The 18485-nt window shown below is 41.5% G+C and overlaps 1 protein-coding gene across 1 annotated transcript in view; it reads right to left on the reverse strand.

Annotated features, from left to right (window-relative positions):
* The window catches only part of blmh (bleomycin hydrolase), an 84595-nt gene extending 71049 nt beyond the window's left edge, over positions 1–13546 (reverse strand). Inside the window, exons 1-2 of the mRNA XM_080732186.1 lie at positions 13282–13546; positions 1028–1225 (exon numbers count right to left, since the gene is read on the reverse strand). Coding sequence (XP_080588312.1) covers positions 1028–1225; positions 13282–13291 — 208 coding nt within the window. The 5' untranslated portion in view covers positions 13292–13546. The remainder of the gene's footprint in view (positions 1–1027; positions 1226–13281) is intronic.
* Positions 13547–18485: the final 4939 nt, after the last annotated feature.

Consider the following 18485-nt stretch of genomic DNA (forward strand, 5'->3'; position numbering starts at 1 on the left):
GTCCCAGAAAAGTTTTATCAGTCCTCAATACAATGTTTTCGAGCGCTGTGAGCTTGTAGATCGGCTATTTTCAAAATGTTTGCCTATTTCTTATATGTATTTTACAATTTGGCTAATGTTTGAACTTAGAACTACTAAAACTACTAAAACATGTGCCCCTGGTGAATTTGGGCGTGCAAAATGGCTTCGGACGTCGGTGGAATCAAAACATTAACGTTTCTATCGCCTGTTTAAGACTTTCTACGTGGATTTTATTTGTGTTAACGTAGGGTAAAGTAGGATGCTTTCACCCATGAACAATGGTGGTGTCTGTGGAATTTTAAAATGTTTTTCTTTTACCGCGACCCAGTAAATTATTTTAACATGGATGGCGCATCCCCGGGACCCCAGGACCATGACATGAATGAGTCCCTGGGCGACTTGAATGAGTTTTTGATGCGGGATGCGCACGTAATGACATCACTGTAGGGGAATTAACGTGACTGACAACGGATGAAGGCTCTGTGTTTTGATACTAAATGCTCCCTGGCGGTCGCAGTTACCCGAGTTCTTCTGGTTAGAAAAAGGCTAGTCTCGCGTGGCCAGACTGTTGCCTAACGCGATTTGCAAATGCTCCCGGCATACAGTCTGGGGCACGGTAATAGAAACGATGAGTGCGAGATAAAGCGGATGTGACTTAACTTGCACACAACGTGTGCTTGTAGATCGGCTGTTTTCACTAATTTTGTGCGTCTTGTAACTTGGAAATACAAGGTTTCTGCCCGACAGTGACGATATTTTAGTCATTATGTTGTGAGGAAAAAGTTGAGATAACAGCCATTTTGGTTAGAACTGACAGAAAATAACTTTGTACTTCAAGTTTAAAATGATAATAAATATATTTTCAAAATGTCCAAATGAATTTCAAGCACCCCTGGACTGCCGTCGCGGCACCCCAGGGTGCCCCGTCACCCACTTTGAAAACCCCTGGGTTAAAAACAGACTATCATTACCTGAGTTCTTCTGGTTAGAAACAGACTATCATTACCTGAGTTCTTCTGGTTGGTGACAGGCTTGCCCTCGGTGGGGACAGAGTGCTGGAAGATGTGCACGGTGTCCTGCACGGTCTGGCGGTGCAGACAGGCCTCCAGAGGGTCGATGCACGTGGACACGTTCTGGGCCAGGAGGTAGCGAGGCTCCGAGCGCAGCCGCTTGGTGAAGGCCGTCACCTTCTGCTGACACAGGCCTGGACGAACACATTATACCATAATATGTTATATATGAACTTATGTTATATATAAACTTATAAAGACATACTGTACACCTTCTGCTGACACAGGCCTGGAGGGACACATTACCTTCAGGCCGATTTTTAAAACACATTTTTGGACACTGCTCCTACAGTTTTTGCCCTAAAATCACGAATATCACTACACAGCATGTCTACACTCATGTCATCAACATGGATCAGGAAGATTTTGGAAAAACAAATTTTAGCCCTATTTGTGGAGATAAGCCACCTACGGTCGCTTATCTCCCGATTAGGGAGTCTTACTGGTACCATATGTTACTGCATTATTTCTCAAATGGGGGTACTGCAGGGGGTACTCAGAAAATGCCCTCCTGAAGACATGATGTTATTCATAGTTAAAGAATAAAAAAAAACATTGAATTAGGAGGGGAAAAAAACATTTACTGTTATGTTTAATGATGATACATGGAGAAATTGGTGTGAGCCTGATAGTTGCTACCACAAATGATATAGTACCAGGCATCTGGGATGTGCTTGAAAGTTTAATATTGACATGAAAACTGGACTGAAATGTTTTGGCCACAGTGTTAAAAATTATTCTGCTCAGTGCTCAGGAAACACTGTTTGAAACTCTTTCACTCCATTAATTATTTGTGATTTTGTATTATTAAAATGGGGGGGTTATCATAGCATCATATAGGCCTAGGCTTACCATTATTTCTTTTAATTGCAGTTGTATGAGCAAAATGGTGTCAGGGAAAGGGGGTACTCAAGCCAAAAAAAAGATTGAGAAACACTGATATAAACTTATGTTATATAAACTTATAAAGGCATACTGTACACCTTCTGCTGACACAGGCCTGGAGGAAGTCATATATCGAATGTTATAATTTATAAACATATCGTCGTTGTCGGGTGAAAACCTTTGTATGTCCAAAACCGTTCGTTTTGCATTTATCATTTTAAAAATTATTTAAACTAGTGAAAACAGCCGATCTACAAAGCACACAACGCCTCGCACCGCGAGGCGTTGTGTGCTTGTAGATCTGCTGTTTTCACTACCTTTGTGCGACGGCCTTGTATGACGAAGCAGGGCTTTGCTTTACCAAAAGACGTGTCGTACACGTGTCGTACACATTTGAAACTTGGAGATAAAAGGTTTCTACCCGGCAGTGACGATATGTTATAAAAAAATAGACACCTTCTGCTGACACAAGCCTGGATGAAGACACAAACATTATACTATACAGGCATCGACACCAAGGCTTGTCCACCTGCCCCCAGCAGGTAAATAAAACGTCCGGGCAGGTGGAGTTTGCTTTCTCGTTTGAGAGGAGACGCAACAACCGTCTATAAACACAACACGAGATATCTGCCTAAACACCTGAACGTGGCCAGCGTGCTCTGTCTTCCGGATCTGATGTTTGTTTTGTTGGTTTTTTTTTTATCGCACAGCCCCAGAAAGTAAAGAAATAAGTGTTAAATTGCCCATAATCCATTTTTATACAGGTTTAAAGTGGCTCTGACACGGCCCGAAATGGTCATGTATGATACATTAAGTCACATGGTCTCTCTGAAAACAGTTTGGCAGCATCAGAGTTGATCAGCTGTCAATCAGAATGTCAGCTGTCAATCAGACTGTCTGTCAGATCAGATCAGAAGCAGCAGACAGAAGACAGAATGAGGAAGCTAAACGTTTCAGAGAACAGAACAGTCCTGAAGGCAGGAACATTTGGCTGTGAGTCAGACTCTCAGGAGCAGAGCCAGCAGCCTCTTAAAGAGACAACACCTCATTTCATATCGCCTTGGAACAGGATCCATCTACTGACGTTTTCTTCTTATCCTTTTTGTTTTTCTACAAACATTTTTAAAAAAGTGAATTAGTTTCTAAATGTATATTTAAGTTGTTCTAATTGATTTGAAATGATTTGTGCGCTTTTTGATCAAAATACCGGTATAAGCAAAACAAAACTAATCAGTCAAAACATGGGCAATCCTAGCGCAGTGGTTCTCAACCTGTGGGTCGGGACCCCCAAGGGGGTCCCCAAAATATTTTGGGGGGTCCCCAGATGATTAGCTTAATGTGGAACACTGTTTTCTCACTCAACAGTGAACAAAACAACATAAAGTTTAAGTGTATAGAGGGTATCTGCACATTTCTAAATTGACAATTGAAGGACTTTTTAATACCTTTTAAATTAAACATTGGCCAAATTGTCAAATATTAGAGGCAGAGATTGTGATAATTGCAGATCTACATGCTTACAACGCTCTGCAATTTTCCCATAGAACTGTGTTATACAAAATGTAATGCCTCGACTCTTAGTGCTCGTCAGGGTGGGGGGGGGGGGGGGGGGGGTACAGTATACAGTATTTTTTTCACTCTATCAAATGTCTTCGCCAAACAATAGCGGATCTACAAGCTCACAACGTGTCACGACGTGACAGACTCAGAACTCAGACTCAGAACTCTTGTTCAGAATGTGATCAACATGCTGAACACAACTGGTTTTCTATGGAGGGAGGCCAGAGCACAGCCTGGAAGGAAGTGAATGTTAACTACATGATGCCAATACCACTGAATCCTTGACTAACTGCTAAAGCAGTGTTTCTCAACCTTTTTTTCTGCATGGGCACACTTTATGTCCCAAGAATCCATGGGCACACCAACATAATACGGGGAGTGTAAATATTGTTACTGTCGGGAAGAAACCTTGTATTTAAGTTTCAAATGTGTACGTTTCTTCGCAAAGCAAAGCCTTGCTTCATCATACAAGGCTGTCGCACAACAGTAGTGAAAACAGCAGATCTACAAGCACACAACGCCTCGCGGTGCGAGGCGTTGTGTGCTTGTAGATCGGCCGTTTTCACAAGTTTAAATCATTTTTAAAATGATAAATACAATACTGGCTTTCAAGCAGTTTCAAGGGGCACACTTGACCCTTCTCAGGGGCACACCAAAGGTCCCCAGGACCAGTGGTTGAGAAACACTGTGCTAAAGGAACACTTCACCTACTTTCACCCTTATATAGGGAGACCAGATGACATCATGTCCCCTTTGCGTGGGACAGTCCCACATTTCCATGACTTTTCAGGCGTCCCACAAATTCCGACACTGTCCCACATTGTGACTGGTAGGCTCCGGTAATGCATCAATGTGCATGTGTTAGAGACGTGCCGATTGATCGGTGAGTGATCGCGATCGGCCGATAATGTTATGCTTTTATTTTGCCAAGTCCCGGAGAAGATGCCCTGTGATTGGCCAGTACAGTCACTTTGATTGGCAGTTGTGCCAAATGCTCACCCCAAAACATGATGTATGAGATTGTGGTGGCTTGTGTGGTACAACCAAGGCATGGATGTGTTTGTAATGACAACTAGTAACACATTCATGAAAAAGAAAATCACTTTTGACCGCAACAAATAGTGTAAAAGTGATACACTGTTAGCCCTTGCTGTAAATGTATAGCAAAAATCGGAACAGTATTATACTGTATTAGTATCAGACAGTATTATACTGTAAACAGCAAAGCATTCTGGGAGAGAAAATTACTTTTTTACAGCAATTTATGAGAATGTCATTATCATAGGAATTGCTGTAAATTTGCTGTTAACAGCAAAGCATTCTGGGAGGGAAAAAATATATTTTTACAGCAATTAAAGAGAATGTCATTATTGTTAGGAATTGCTGTAAATTTGCTCTTAACAGCAAAGCATCCTGGGAAGAAGACAGCAAAGTATCTGGGTAAAGCATTTGTCTAGTTATTAGGGGCATTTTTGAAGCTTCTGGGAGCTAAAAATGCTTAATGTGTCATCTCCATGTGTCTGCCTAGGCAAGCTGACTGACATTGTCAGAATTTGATTTGTCAGTATTTGAGCATCAACCCTAACCCTAGCTGCTATCGCTAGGTTAGGGTTCAGCTTGCTCACGCCAGTGGTTGGAAAAGGAAAAACGTTAACAGGGGTTGAGATTTGGACCAGGCTTATCTTGTATTATCTCTGTATTGTTCCAATTTTAAGAATGTCACAGACATTGTTAAGATTGGGACTATACAGAGATGATTAGCATTGGTCCAAGAAGCTTGGACCAATGCTAATCATCTCTGTGTTGTCCCAATTTTAACAATGTCAACATTCTGCAGAATCTGCACATACTATAGAATTAGTTTAAATACTATAATATACATTAGGTTACTGAGAAACTTTGAGAAGGAATACAGTAAGTTACTGAATACAGTAAGTTACTGAAAAACTTTGAACAGGAAAGCAGTATTTAACTGTACATCTATTTTCAGTAATATACTGTAATTCCAAATACAGTAAGAGACAGCCAAAAAGCAGTAGATAGAACACGTGCTGCCAGTACTTTACTGTAAATCTGCAGTGAAAAGGCTAACAGTGTAGGCTTATAGGCTCCACTTTATGTAATGAGGGATGCTGGGTTCTGCCTAGAAGTGATTTAGGGCGGAGTTGTCCTTTAACGTGAGCTCACAGCAAGCTAGACTGGACCACACTGGACACAGCACTGCTCTAGCAGCACGTGAACACTTTATAGGCTGGGCTGTGCTTTTATTGAATGATACGGTAATGGACACATTTATTTGGTTGAGAGACAATGTACAGAAGGAACTGCTGCAGCAACATTGGTCTAAACTAATAAGTGAAATGGTAAAAAGATATGTTTTTAAGCCTGTTAAAACAACATGAGAAATATCAATATGCTGTATTAGTCATATTGTCCAATATGACATCAATCCCACATTGTCCCATACAAGCGGTACAAAATCTAAATCAATATATTTCTTCACAAATGTGTTCCTAAAGGTGTCTACTATCACCTCTTAACTCCAACTCCCTTGACATACTTTGTGGGAGCCAATCAAAGTTGGGGGTATCCCGAGGGCCTGGGATTAAAGGGGGGAAAATAAAAAATGACCAATATGAGCATATTGGGTGTGTAATTAGGGTATATTTGGGCTGCTGAATCCATTCCAACCATTAGTTATCAGTAAAAATGGCTCCTTGGCCATAAAATAGGCCTAATTGGCTAAGGCTTAGCCAATCATGTCATTCAAGTTCACCTGTGTCCTGTTAGTCCCTATATTTTAAACCCTGTGTTTGAGTGTTCCTTGTCAGATTGCATCATGTTATCCTGTGTGTCATGATGTGTGCTTACCCGCCTGATCTTGAATAGTTTTCATGAATTCAAACCCTACCCTAACCATTTTTTTTTTTTGTATTGCCAATATTATGTCTCATGGACACACAAAAGTAGTTGTGGCTAACTTTCCCTCACTAGTACTTCTGTCCCTCAAATGAACAGTTTGGATCTGTCTGGTCATCAAATTATTGACTTAGGAATGAGACAAAAACCAAACAACATCCATGAATTCTCCTCCCATTACTCCCCTCATGGAGAGGATGGGGGGGGATAATTGATAGATAAAAACATAACTGTCCCTTTAATGGGTCGACTGATTACTAAATGAGGAAACGACTTCTTCATCACGAGATCAGCGTCACTGAGTCAGAGTTTTAGTGACTCACACTGGTTACACACAACAAATGACACATGCTGTTAAACATTAACGTTCATATGAAGAAATAAACAATAGCTCCATATCTAACGGCCACGAAATGAATCAACTGATCAAATATTATGGACCCTGTTGTCTCTAAAACATTATGATCATTTAATTTCATAGGAAATGAGTTTTGACAGCTTGGCGTCAGGATTCCCTAATCGTCTCAGCAGTGGAGAACATTATAATGCATTACAAGACGCATTAGTGAGTTATGTAAGAGTTGGTGTCTTGGTTCTGGAATATCCTTTGTTACGTCAGATCTGGTGACTTCACCTAATGTGTTACCGCTGGAATAAGACAGATGTGGTGACTTCAACAGGGGTGTGTTACTAGTGGACTATAATTAAAGAGATGGTGCCATAGTTTTATAGAATTTCTGTTGTGTATGTGTCTATGGAGTTAACCTTACTCAAACAGACCCCCAGGTGTGGTTATAATATGTTTTGTATGTGTCTATGGAGTTAACCTTACTCGAACAGACCCCCAGGTGTGGTTATAATATGTTTTTTTTTGCGACCGAAGGTCGCATATACTCTGAAGAATCGTGTCGCTTGAGTGTCTGTCCTTCCTTCCTTCCTTCCTTCCTTCCGTATCCTCGTGACCGTCCTTCCGTATCCTCTGTGATGTCAGTGTGATGTCAGCGAGTTGTGACATCACTTCCTGTACAGGGCGGCTACACGAAATGTGGATAACACTATATATGGAGATAGTCCAGTCCATCATGTCATATGGGACTACCGTCATAGAAAGTAGCCATTGTTAGGCCGGAGTCATTGGCTGTCTAAACATGGAGATGTGGATAACACTATATATGGAGATAGTCTAGTCCAATATGTCATATGGGACTACCGTCATAGACAGTAGCCATTGTTAATCCGGAGTCAATGGCTGACTGTCTGTACAGGAAGTGATGTCACATGACATACTTTTTATGCCCATATATGAGTCCTAACATGGAGATGTGGATAACACTATATATGGAGATAGTCTAGTCCAATATGTCATATGGAACTACCGTCATAGACACAGCCATTGACTCCGGCCTAACAATGGCTACTGTCTATGACGGTAGTCCCATTATGACATGATGGACTGGACTATCTCCATATATAGTGTTCTCCACATTTCCATGTTTAGGCCCCATCGCTCACACCCTCGATGGGGTTGGCGATAGGGCCTCTGTGTGGAGTTTGCATGTTTCCCCGTGTCTCCTAGGGTTGATACCCTCACAAAAACATGAACAAACTCCCCCCAGAATGATAACAACTAGAATCGTCAGAGAAACACTGTGGTCCTTTAGGGCGAGGTCGCATGTCACCCTGAGGTGTCTTAATAGTGGATGTGTCTATGGAGTTAACGTTACTCTAACAGACCACCAGGTGTGGTTATAATATGTTTTGTATGTGTCTATGGAGTTAACGTTACTCTAACAGACCCCCAGGTGTGGTTATAAGGCCTAACAAAATAATATGTTGGTTTCCGGTTGGCGACCGACCCTATTAAATACGTGCGACCCAGATGATGTTATTGGCATTTGGAGTGAAAATAAAAAAATAAAAAAAATTAAGTCAAAATCCGACGAGTCGATCAAAAACGTCTTACAAAAAATATATTTGGTGCGACCACATTCGCGAAGTTTAATCAAAGTTTTCTTTCGTCTAAAATATCATGTGCGCAAATGTTTTGTTTTACTATTCAGCGTCATCGCGAGGAGACGCGTTGGTCAGGGACGTGCAGAGAATGTTAAGAGAGGCAGGGGCTGACATTTCTAAAAGGGCCCTTTGGTGGACAATTCTCTCTTAACTCACTTACTGCCAATTAAAAATGCCCTCGAGTGGCATTAGTGCCAGCCCTCTCCATAGACTTCCATGTAATTTGTAGTGCACAGATCATGCACACCCATGCACAGATCATGCACCATGTTTGTGCAGGCTGTTCACAGCTTTCAAACAAAAAAAAAGATTGGAAATCCGTTCAGGCATTCTTGAGATAATAGCCATTATGTTTTACATGTTATGTAAACAAAGATGGCTGCCCTGTATAAATATGGGGTTGTATGGGGGTGGAACATGCAAAATCGCGATTGAAATCATGTTTACTAGATTTAATGGGGTCCAAAAAGATTTAAAAAAAAAAAAAAAAAAATTTTTTTTTTTTTTTTTTTTTCTAAGTAAAAGTCGCCCAAAGTCGCTTGGCAGGGAAGCCCATAGTGAGAAAGTCGCCCTAAAAGTTGCCTGGCACTGTATGAGTTAAAAGGGCAGGGGCTCAAGCCCCGTTTGATGTCTGTGTGCACGTGCCTGGCGACTGGCGTTGGTAAAAGCAAGAGCAGCAGCATCGCATCGTCTATGCGAAGCGTCACAGCAGCTGTGATGGAAGTTGGAAGTGGAACAACCACGACGTGAAACGAGCAATTATAATCACACCAATGGATTATGTTTTCGTTTGAACCAAATTAGGTAGTCTACAAGAGTAGTGTGACGGAGGGAGTTTTACCGTTACCGTGGCTGTGTGAGGGGAGACTCGGTGGAGAAGTCTCGTAAACAGTCTGCCTTCCCGTCACTACCAAATGAGTCGCCCGTTTCAGCTTGACTCGTTATCATTCTGAATCAATTAAAGTTACATTGTGTGATTAAACGTGAGCTAGTTTAACTCGGAGGCAAAGCAGTGAAAGCACTGTGTGTGTTCTGCGAGGCGGAGGACGGTCAGTGTGAAGGGAAAGTTAAGCTGGAGGTTCATTCTTCGCTGTATGACGGTGTCGCTAAACATGCACCCTTAATCTACAAGCCCACAACGTATTGGATCAGCGACGCATTGTGGACTTGTAGATCAGCCCACTTTTGCGGCGGCGAATGGAGACTTCTGCCTCGCGAGACCAGCCACATTTTAACGTTACATGCGCCCAGAATCTCGCGAGAAGTGCGGCAGATTTGTTTTAATTAAATATAAATTAATTCGAAGCTCAATTTTTACTTTCGAATGTTCTTATTTTATTTTTGGTATGTGAGTGATACAGCACTTTACTTTGGTACTTTACTTAGAGTTGAATTAAAACTCAAAAGTATTCAACCAGTGTGTGGACATTCTATTCAAAGTTTTCAATTGTTTATTGTTTGTTGTTTTCAGACACTATTTTGTAAGTGCAGTGTACATGAACCATTTAATGATTTAGAAATTGGTAACTCAGGAAAACAGAATATATTAAAAAAGAAGCATATCGATCATTGCCATAGAAAAAAAAAAAAAAAAAAAAAAAACTACCTACCCATCCTTTCCATGAGGAAATAAAATAAAATTCCTTGCTACCCATCATGCCCACAAAGAAATAAAAATAAAAAATAAAATAAATTCCCTACCTACTCAGCCCAAAAATTACAGCCAACTGGAAACCAAAGTTTTATTTTGTTAGGCCTAATATGTTTTGTATGTGTCTATGGAGTTACTCGAATAAACCCCCAGGTGTGGTTATAATATGCAAATAGGTCTTCCTGAAAGCCTCCCGAGTCATAAGGCCCAATTGAAATACACTGATATAATGACATCATAATATCATCCCCTCCCCTTTTACACTGTGGGTGTGGCTAACTTCAGCTGGGTCACCACCCACCTGACAACCAGGCATACCTAATGAACTGGTGGGTGTGGCCACATACAACATAATTTTAACACTTTCTGTAAAGTTTTTTGGAAGAAATCTTCCTCCAAGTATAATCGTAATACCATCGGATATCGGGGTCCCGGGTTCCCCTCCCGGCCGAGGCTACGTTGGTGTCAGCGGTACAAATAGGTTGGTACTGTCGGAGTTCCCCGTCAGTTCCTCGAACGTCGTAGACCTAAAGCCTGGTAGTCGACAGCGCGTTAGTTGCCTGGTAGGGGAGGCAACTGTAGGCTATGGTGTGTGTGTCGCTGCTCGCTAGTGAGCCTGGCTCTTTAGTGGAATGGTAACGTACTCGCCCTTGTATACATAGCTCCCGGGTTCGCTCCCCCGACCGAGGCTACATTAGCACGGGAATATGACTTATGCCCTTATATCAGAGGCTGCGGTGAAGAGCCTATCACCGAGTGCATCTCTCCACTCCGACATGTCTCCTTTCCGACATGTCTCCATTCCGACACTAACCCTATCTCTAACCCTAACCCTAAACCTTAGGCCCATGGGAGTGTCGCCACTCCGACAATAAGAAGTCAATTTCGGAGTGGCGAGATGTCGGAATGGAGAGAGCCTCCCCCTATCACCGCAACTTTTAGGTGATAAGCTATCCACCTAAAATGAGAAAACAAGTGGAGGCCATCATAGTCAGTCACGGTGAAGTCCTATCACTGTGACTGACTGGTCTAGATCGACCAATCAGTGAACGGGGTGATGGGCCGAGGTTTGCGGTGGATAGCTCTTCACCGCGAGTAATGAAGTAACTTAAAAAGACTACACCGCGGTGGATAGCTTATCACCGCGGTGCCTACTATTATAGGGTCTTTAGGGAACTCTGGAAATCTCAGTTGTAAATGTTACCCCCGCGACCCGATTCAGGATAAGCGGTTGAAGATGGATGTCAGTTCTGGTGTCTTCATCTAATGTGTTAGCACAAAAATAAGACTTTAAAGTTTTACTATGTAACTTTTTTTATAAAACAAATCTTAAAATTGTCCTAACTGTTAAATCGCTAAAGTTTTAGAACACCCACTCCGTTATTTTCAGCTTCTGAAGCCTTCTCTTTATATGTTTTCTATGAGCCGTGAGGGGGGGAGAATTTCGCGCCATGATTACGTAATCTGCATCATCTGTATACGTTGTGTATACGTTGCCCAATCACATCGCCGATCATGCACACATGGTACACTACCGGCCAATGCAGCGCATCTTGAAGTGGGGTCGCCATATTTGTAGTCGCCCGTGTGTCTCTTTACTCAAAAGGTAATTCTCGCCTACCAGGCAGGGTGAAATAGTCCGTTTCTCCGGAATGCCTGAACGCACAGGAACCAGGGACCCCTCTAAAGATAGCTCTCGGCGTTGTGGAGGCAGACGCGGGGGTGTGAAGGTACGAAAAACGGGCGAAAGACGCGAACGCGACCGCGGTTTGCTATATGGCTACTGACCACTAGTTGAGAATCTTACACAGTATAGCTTTAAAGTGATCCCTGACTACTACGACAAATATGCCTTAATACATTATAATTGTCCTCTATAACTACAATGTAAAATTAAAAACACCTCAATTATTTTATTTATTCTAGAAATAGCTGATCTTTCACTCAATAGGGGAAATGCCCGTCGCAAGTTGATGATGTCATAAATGTCAAGTGTGATCTATCCCTATGGAATTTATGGCATGCATGTGAAAATAAAAACAAACTTAATACTTCCTATGGTTAATATGAGCATCAAATCAATATTTCAAATGTTTTTGTGTTTTGTTTTTTTGCACATGCATGCCATAAAAATGACACGTGACATTTATGACATCATCAACTTGCGACAGGCATTTCCCCTACTGAGTGAAAGATTAGCTATTTCTAGAAGAAATAAAATATTTAAGGTGTTTTTAATTTTACATTGTAGTTATAGAGGACAATTATAATGTATTAAGACATATTTGTCGTATTAGTCAGGGATCACTTTAAATAACACTGTTATGTCTCTTATGGTGACTTAATCTGAAGTTTTACGACTGGAATATGGCTTTAAATAACAGTTATAACAGTTCTGGTGACTTCATCTAATATTACCACCAGTGGAATGGCTTTGAGTTTGAATGCAGTTATTGTGTCATTTCTGGTGTCTTCATCTAATATGTTACCCCTGGAATGTGGCTTTAAATGACAGTTATAACAGTTCTGGTGACTTTGTATAATTATGTTACCACTGGACTGTGGCTTTAAATGAGAAGTTATGTCAGTTCTGGTATCAACATTATTATTAGTATTATTATTTATGATGTGTTTAATACCGGTGGGTAATACAGTTACGTCAGTTCTGGTGACCTCATCTAATGTGTTACCAGTGGAAATGTGTAATGCTGCTAGCTAGCAGCAGACATGGGCTAAATAACGTTTACTTCACACATTATGCTAACTTATGACATGTAGGCTACTAATAACTACGTTAACAGTTATGTACGTAACATAAGTGTGTTTTTAATGAATGACGCAATATTCAAATGAGAAGTCTGTACTTTTCAGGTGAAAACTCGTAAATTTTTACTAGAAAATAAAAGTCCATTTAAAAGAAAAGCGAACAGCATTGCTGCTGTGTTAGCCTGTTAGCTGCTAGCTGTCACACTCTCACACTCTCTCTCACACACACACACACACACACACACACACACAGTGTACCAACGCTACTTCACGTGCACGGGTAAACGCACAACACAACACAACAAACAGGAATGATGAAACAATTAAATCACACAACAACAACAATGCATCGATGGCAGCAGGAAAACACGGGACACCAAGTGAGCCGTAACGTACCTGGGTCCATGTTGGTGAAGAAGGGTGTTGTGAGGGTTTGTGTTGCTTTATGCTTTTTGGTTTGTTCTGTTCTGTATGAAGAAGAGGAGGAAAAGAAGTCACGAGAGACGAAATGGAGAGAAACCTGTCTTTGTTGAGCTGTCTGTCTGTCTGTCTGTCTGTCTGTCTGTCTGTCTGTCTGTCTGTCTGTCTGCCTGCCTGCCTGCCTGTCTGTTTGACTGTGTGTGTGTGCCTGCCTGCGTGCGTGTGTGCGTGTGTGACCGGGTTCTCTCTCCTCTCTCTATTCTGTCAGCAACAATAACTCGGCAACAATAGAGGATTTCCGGTAACCGTTCTCTTCAGAATAAGAGTACCCCTGAAGCCATTTAAAAAGGAGTAGTTCACCCCCAAAATGTTTTTTTTTTCTTTTTTTTTCTTTTTTCCCGACATGTCGCCACTCTGACAGCAGACTTCTTATTGTCGTAGTGGCAACACTTCCATAGAGGTTAAGGTTAGGGTAAGGGTAAGAGATAGGGTTAGTGTCGGAATGGAGACATGTCGGAGTGGCGGGGTGTAACTGGAGACTTGAGTTCAATGATATTTTGTTTGTGTTTTTGTCGCATATTATAGTTTAAGAGAATTTGAGGAGACTCATTGTAAGCCCACAATGATTATCAATGTGGGCTTACAATGAGTCTCCTCAAATTATTCTCTTGTGGTTACACCCCAGCCCACAATGATTCTTGGATGGAGACCCAAATGCATTTGGGTCTCCATCCGGATTCAATGGAGGTACATAGATAGATAGATAGATACCTTTATTATCCCAAGGGGGAAATTCAGTTGTCCAGTAGTAGCACAGCAGTATACAGTTATTTACAAAGTTACAGAGACGTAAGAAAAAATAGATAAGAGGGAAAGAAACAAGAGAACAAAAAAAAGAGCAGTACAGTACCAATAAAGAGAAGGTGCATCAATAGAGGGGGCGAATAATATATAAGTATATATACATAAAGTGTCTTGCAAAAAAGACCATAGCAGTCAATGCTAGTTAGTGCAAACAAGTATCTCACTGTCATTGTTAAACAAAGCAAAAATACTCAGAAACTACCAACACAAACTAATAGTGCAAAGTAAAAAAAAATCAGTGCGAAAAAAGAAGAAACTAGGAAGCGTGTCACCGCAAGACGCACATGAGCACTCTTCCTGGACGGTCCTTTTGGGTCAAAGTCAATACAGCAATAGTTCCTTAGAGGTCAATGTCAATACAGCAAAGGTTCCGTCAGTCTAAGTTAGGAAGGGAGACCTTTTCAAGCGTCCGTTATGTGTCTCGTTGTACAGCTTAAGGGCAGCCGGTACAAAAGATTTTCCTAATCTCTCACATCTCCGTCCTGGGTAGGTAAAGCGGTCGTTTCCTCTCTTACTCCAGTAACTGGTGATCTCTAGATGGAGGGGGTGGGAGGAGTTCTCCAAGATGGAATCCAGCTTCCTCGCTGTGCGCACACTGGTTACTTCCTCCACCCCCTGCAGAGAGGACCCGACGACAGAGCCTGCTTTCTTCACCAGTCTGTTTAGGTTAAACGTGTCACCTGCTCTGTTGTTGCCACCCCAACATGTTATACCAAAAAAGAGGACACTTGCCATGACAGACTGATAGAACATCTGTAGCATCCTATTGCACACCCCAAACGATCTCAGTCTTCTCAGGAGGAACAGCCTGCTTTTCCCCTTGCTGTGAATCGCCTGTGCATTGTCCGACCAGTCCAGTGAACTATTCAGGTGTACTCCGAGGAATTTGTAGTTATCCACAAGCTCAACCACCTCACCGTTAATGGTACATGTACATGTACATGTATTACTAGTAAGACACCCCAGGGTGACATGCGACCTCGAGGTCGCGCCAATTCTTGGCGTCATTCTACTCATATGGAGACCCCTTCATGATAGTTATGTCAAAACATGCCCATGGACATTACCAAATATGGACATTCCCATATATGTCCTTAATATTGATAACATAATATCCTTAATAATGGACTTAATATTGACAATATGGGAATCTCCATATATGGTCATAAAACGTACGTAAGTAATGCCAAGCAGGGCCTTGGTGAGTTAGGGCCTTGGTTTGATGCCTGTGGATCTCCATGTATGGGCATACGGGGCTACCCTAACATTCTCATTTTCGACCTGGGATTTATGACATCAGAAATCTCCATGTATGGGCATAAAAGGTTTTTTCTTTTTCTGGGAATGACCATATGGACTTTTATACCCTGAGAAATCTCGTAGCTTGTCTGACTGTCAGTACAGGAAGTGATGTCACGTTCTGTACCACATCACTGGAATCACTGACATCACGTGACATCACTTCCTGTACCTTCGGTCGCAACAACCTTCGGTCGCAATAATCAAAGTATTGTCTTAGGAATGTGACAATACAAAGAATATATATTATTGATCTCAAGTCTCCATCGATAGAAAAAAAAACATTTTGGGGTAAACTACTCCTTAAAAAAAAGCATTTAAAAAAAAGTAAGCATTTAAACGAAGTCATATGATTCTGTGTAAACAAATATAATAATAATAATATCATTAAATAATATATATAGCCTAAATGCTGTTCCCTGGAGTGCATATAACCTTTAGAAATTGGACACTGGACAGGAGACGACACTTCGTGCAGGCATATTATTTTGAAGGCAAAACAATCAAAACGGAAGACTTAGATTTACAATCTTTAAAACCGGATGTTCCAAATTTACCAAACGAATGCACCTTTTTTCTCGTATGTGGGCGGAAACAGGATGTAGAATTTCCTCATTTATTCCGCCGGAAAAAAACACCGATCTACAAGCTCACAAGCAGTCACCGACGCGAAGCGTTGTGGGCTTGTAGATCGGCGTTTTCTCTTTTTTTCCCCCCTGTTTATTATTCTATTATAATATGATATAAATCTATTATATAATATTATTACCAGCAGGGAAACGTCCATTTAAACTTGCCACAGTGACAACTGATGAAGTGTTTAAAAAACTGAGCGCCCTACCTCAACACAAGGCCACTGGCCTTGATAAAATTCCAGCTAGATTTCTCAGAGATTCAGCCGCCACCATTGCTCCAATCATTACCCACATAATTAATCTTTCCATCGAACAGGGTCATGTCCCACAGGACTTCAAACTAGCAAAAGTAACCCCCCTGCATAAAAAAGGTAGCAAACTAGACCCTGGAAACTACCGTCCCGTTTCCATTCTTAGCTCCATATCCAAAGTCATGGAGAAAATAGTCTACGAACAGAATAATCTGATTTACGAGTTCCAATCTGGATTCAGAAAATCTCATTCCACCGACACATGCCTTCTCTATTTGACCGACCAAATCAAACGCGAAGCGGATGACGGCAAATATAGCGGCATGGTCATGATGGACCTCCAGAAGGCATTTGACACCGTAAATCATTCTATTCTGATTGAGAAACTAAAAGCCATCGGTCTTGACAGCGCAGCAGTGAGTTGGATGCAATCTTACCTGGTGGGGAGGGAACAGGTGGTGGAGATTAACGGTACCCTGTCCCCCCCCCCTCCCAGTAAGCTGTGGTGTTCCTCAAGGTAGCATACTGGGACCTCTGTTGTTCCTAATATACGTGAACGACATGGCATCTGCTTGCGACTGCAACCTGTTCCTGTTCGCGGATGACTCGGCTCTCCTAGTCTCGGGCAAGGACCACTTGCAGGTTGAAAAGACACTTAACTCTGAACTAAGTAAGATCTGCACATGGCTTAACGACAACAAATTATCAATTCACCTGGGAAAAACGGAGTCCATCCTCTTTGGATCAAATCATAACCTCAAAAAAGTCGATAACTTCACAATCAAAGTGGGTGACAAGGTCATAACACGAAAAAACGAAATCTCTTACTTAGGATGCATCCTTGAAGCTAATCTTTCCAGTGAAAAGATGACTTCTAAAGTAATAAATAAAATCAACCAACGAACTCGTTTCCTACAGAGGATCGCCCCGATGGTCAATTTCCACACACTGAAGACCATAGCTGGTGCAATAATCCAGCCCCTCTTTGACTACGGAGTCCACGTATGGTATCGTGACGCCCCACAAGCCCTGAAAACTAAACTCCAAACAGCCCAAAATAAACTAATTAGGGTCCTACTTCACCTTCCCTATCAGACTCACCTCACCGCTGCTCACCAGTTAAGAGTGGGGTGGCTCAGAGTAGATGACAGAGTACAGCAACTTGCAATGGGCCTGGTGTACAAGATACACTACACCACTATGATAGAGCATCGCAGCGGAAGTTGATTCCTGGTGTCACTACGTCATTCCCCATTCATTTTCGCCATAGACTTTTACAAAAATATTTATAACAATTATGTTAAGCCTCGAACTAAGCCATCCAGGATGGAGGTGAATCATGACCATATAACCTTTTTTTCTATGAAAAGAACATTTTGAAAATCGCTAAACAAAGGGTAGAACTTAAATGTAGTATATCAAATAATGTAATATTAAAATATGTTTTCACATAGGATCAAAGGTTATATGGTCATGATTCACCTCCATCCTGGATGGCTTGGTTCGAGGCTTAACATAATTGTTATAAATATCTTTGTAAAAGTCTATGGCGAAAATGAATGGGGAATGACGACCCCAGGCATCCACTTCCGCTGCGATGCTCTATACCCAAGTACCTGTCAAAATACTTTATAAACATTAAGGATGTCCATAATTATAACACCAGAGGCAGCGCCACAGATCACTTTCAACCCAGAGTCAAAACCAACAAAGGGTCAAACTCTTTTTTCTGCTATACCACCAAAATGTGGAAAGCCTTACCGAAGGCCATAAAGGAGTGTGGATCACTAGCATCCTTTAAAATTGCCCTGAAAAACCACTTACAGGCAGCAGCCGTTCGCAACTGGTAAAAAACCTAGCCCAACCCTACCCTCCCTGCCCCTTCCTTGTATATACTGTTTGTTTGAGACTTACTGTCTTCTTTTTTTTTTTTTTTTTACATATCTACTGCATAGTACTGTGTTCTATTTGTCTGTCATTCAATGTTATATGAGATACTTCAATGGTTTCCAGTGGAAATAAGCTTAGTCTTTTCATGGATCTCCTTTTAGTAGACCTTGTACCAGTGAACTGTACCGTCATGAAACTGTACCTTTTCCTATGCAAACTTCTAATAAAGTCTTCAATCAAT

This window comes from Nannobrachium achirus (genome assembly GCF_963921795.1).
Source record: "Nannobrachium achirus genome assembly, chromosome: 8".
In the NCBI taxonomy this organism is placed as follows: Eukaryota; Metazoa; Chordata; class Actinopteri; order Myctophiformes; family Myctophidae; genus Nannobrachium; species Nannobrachium achirus.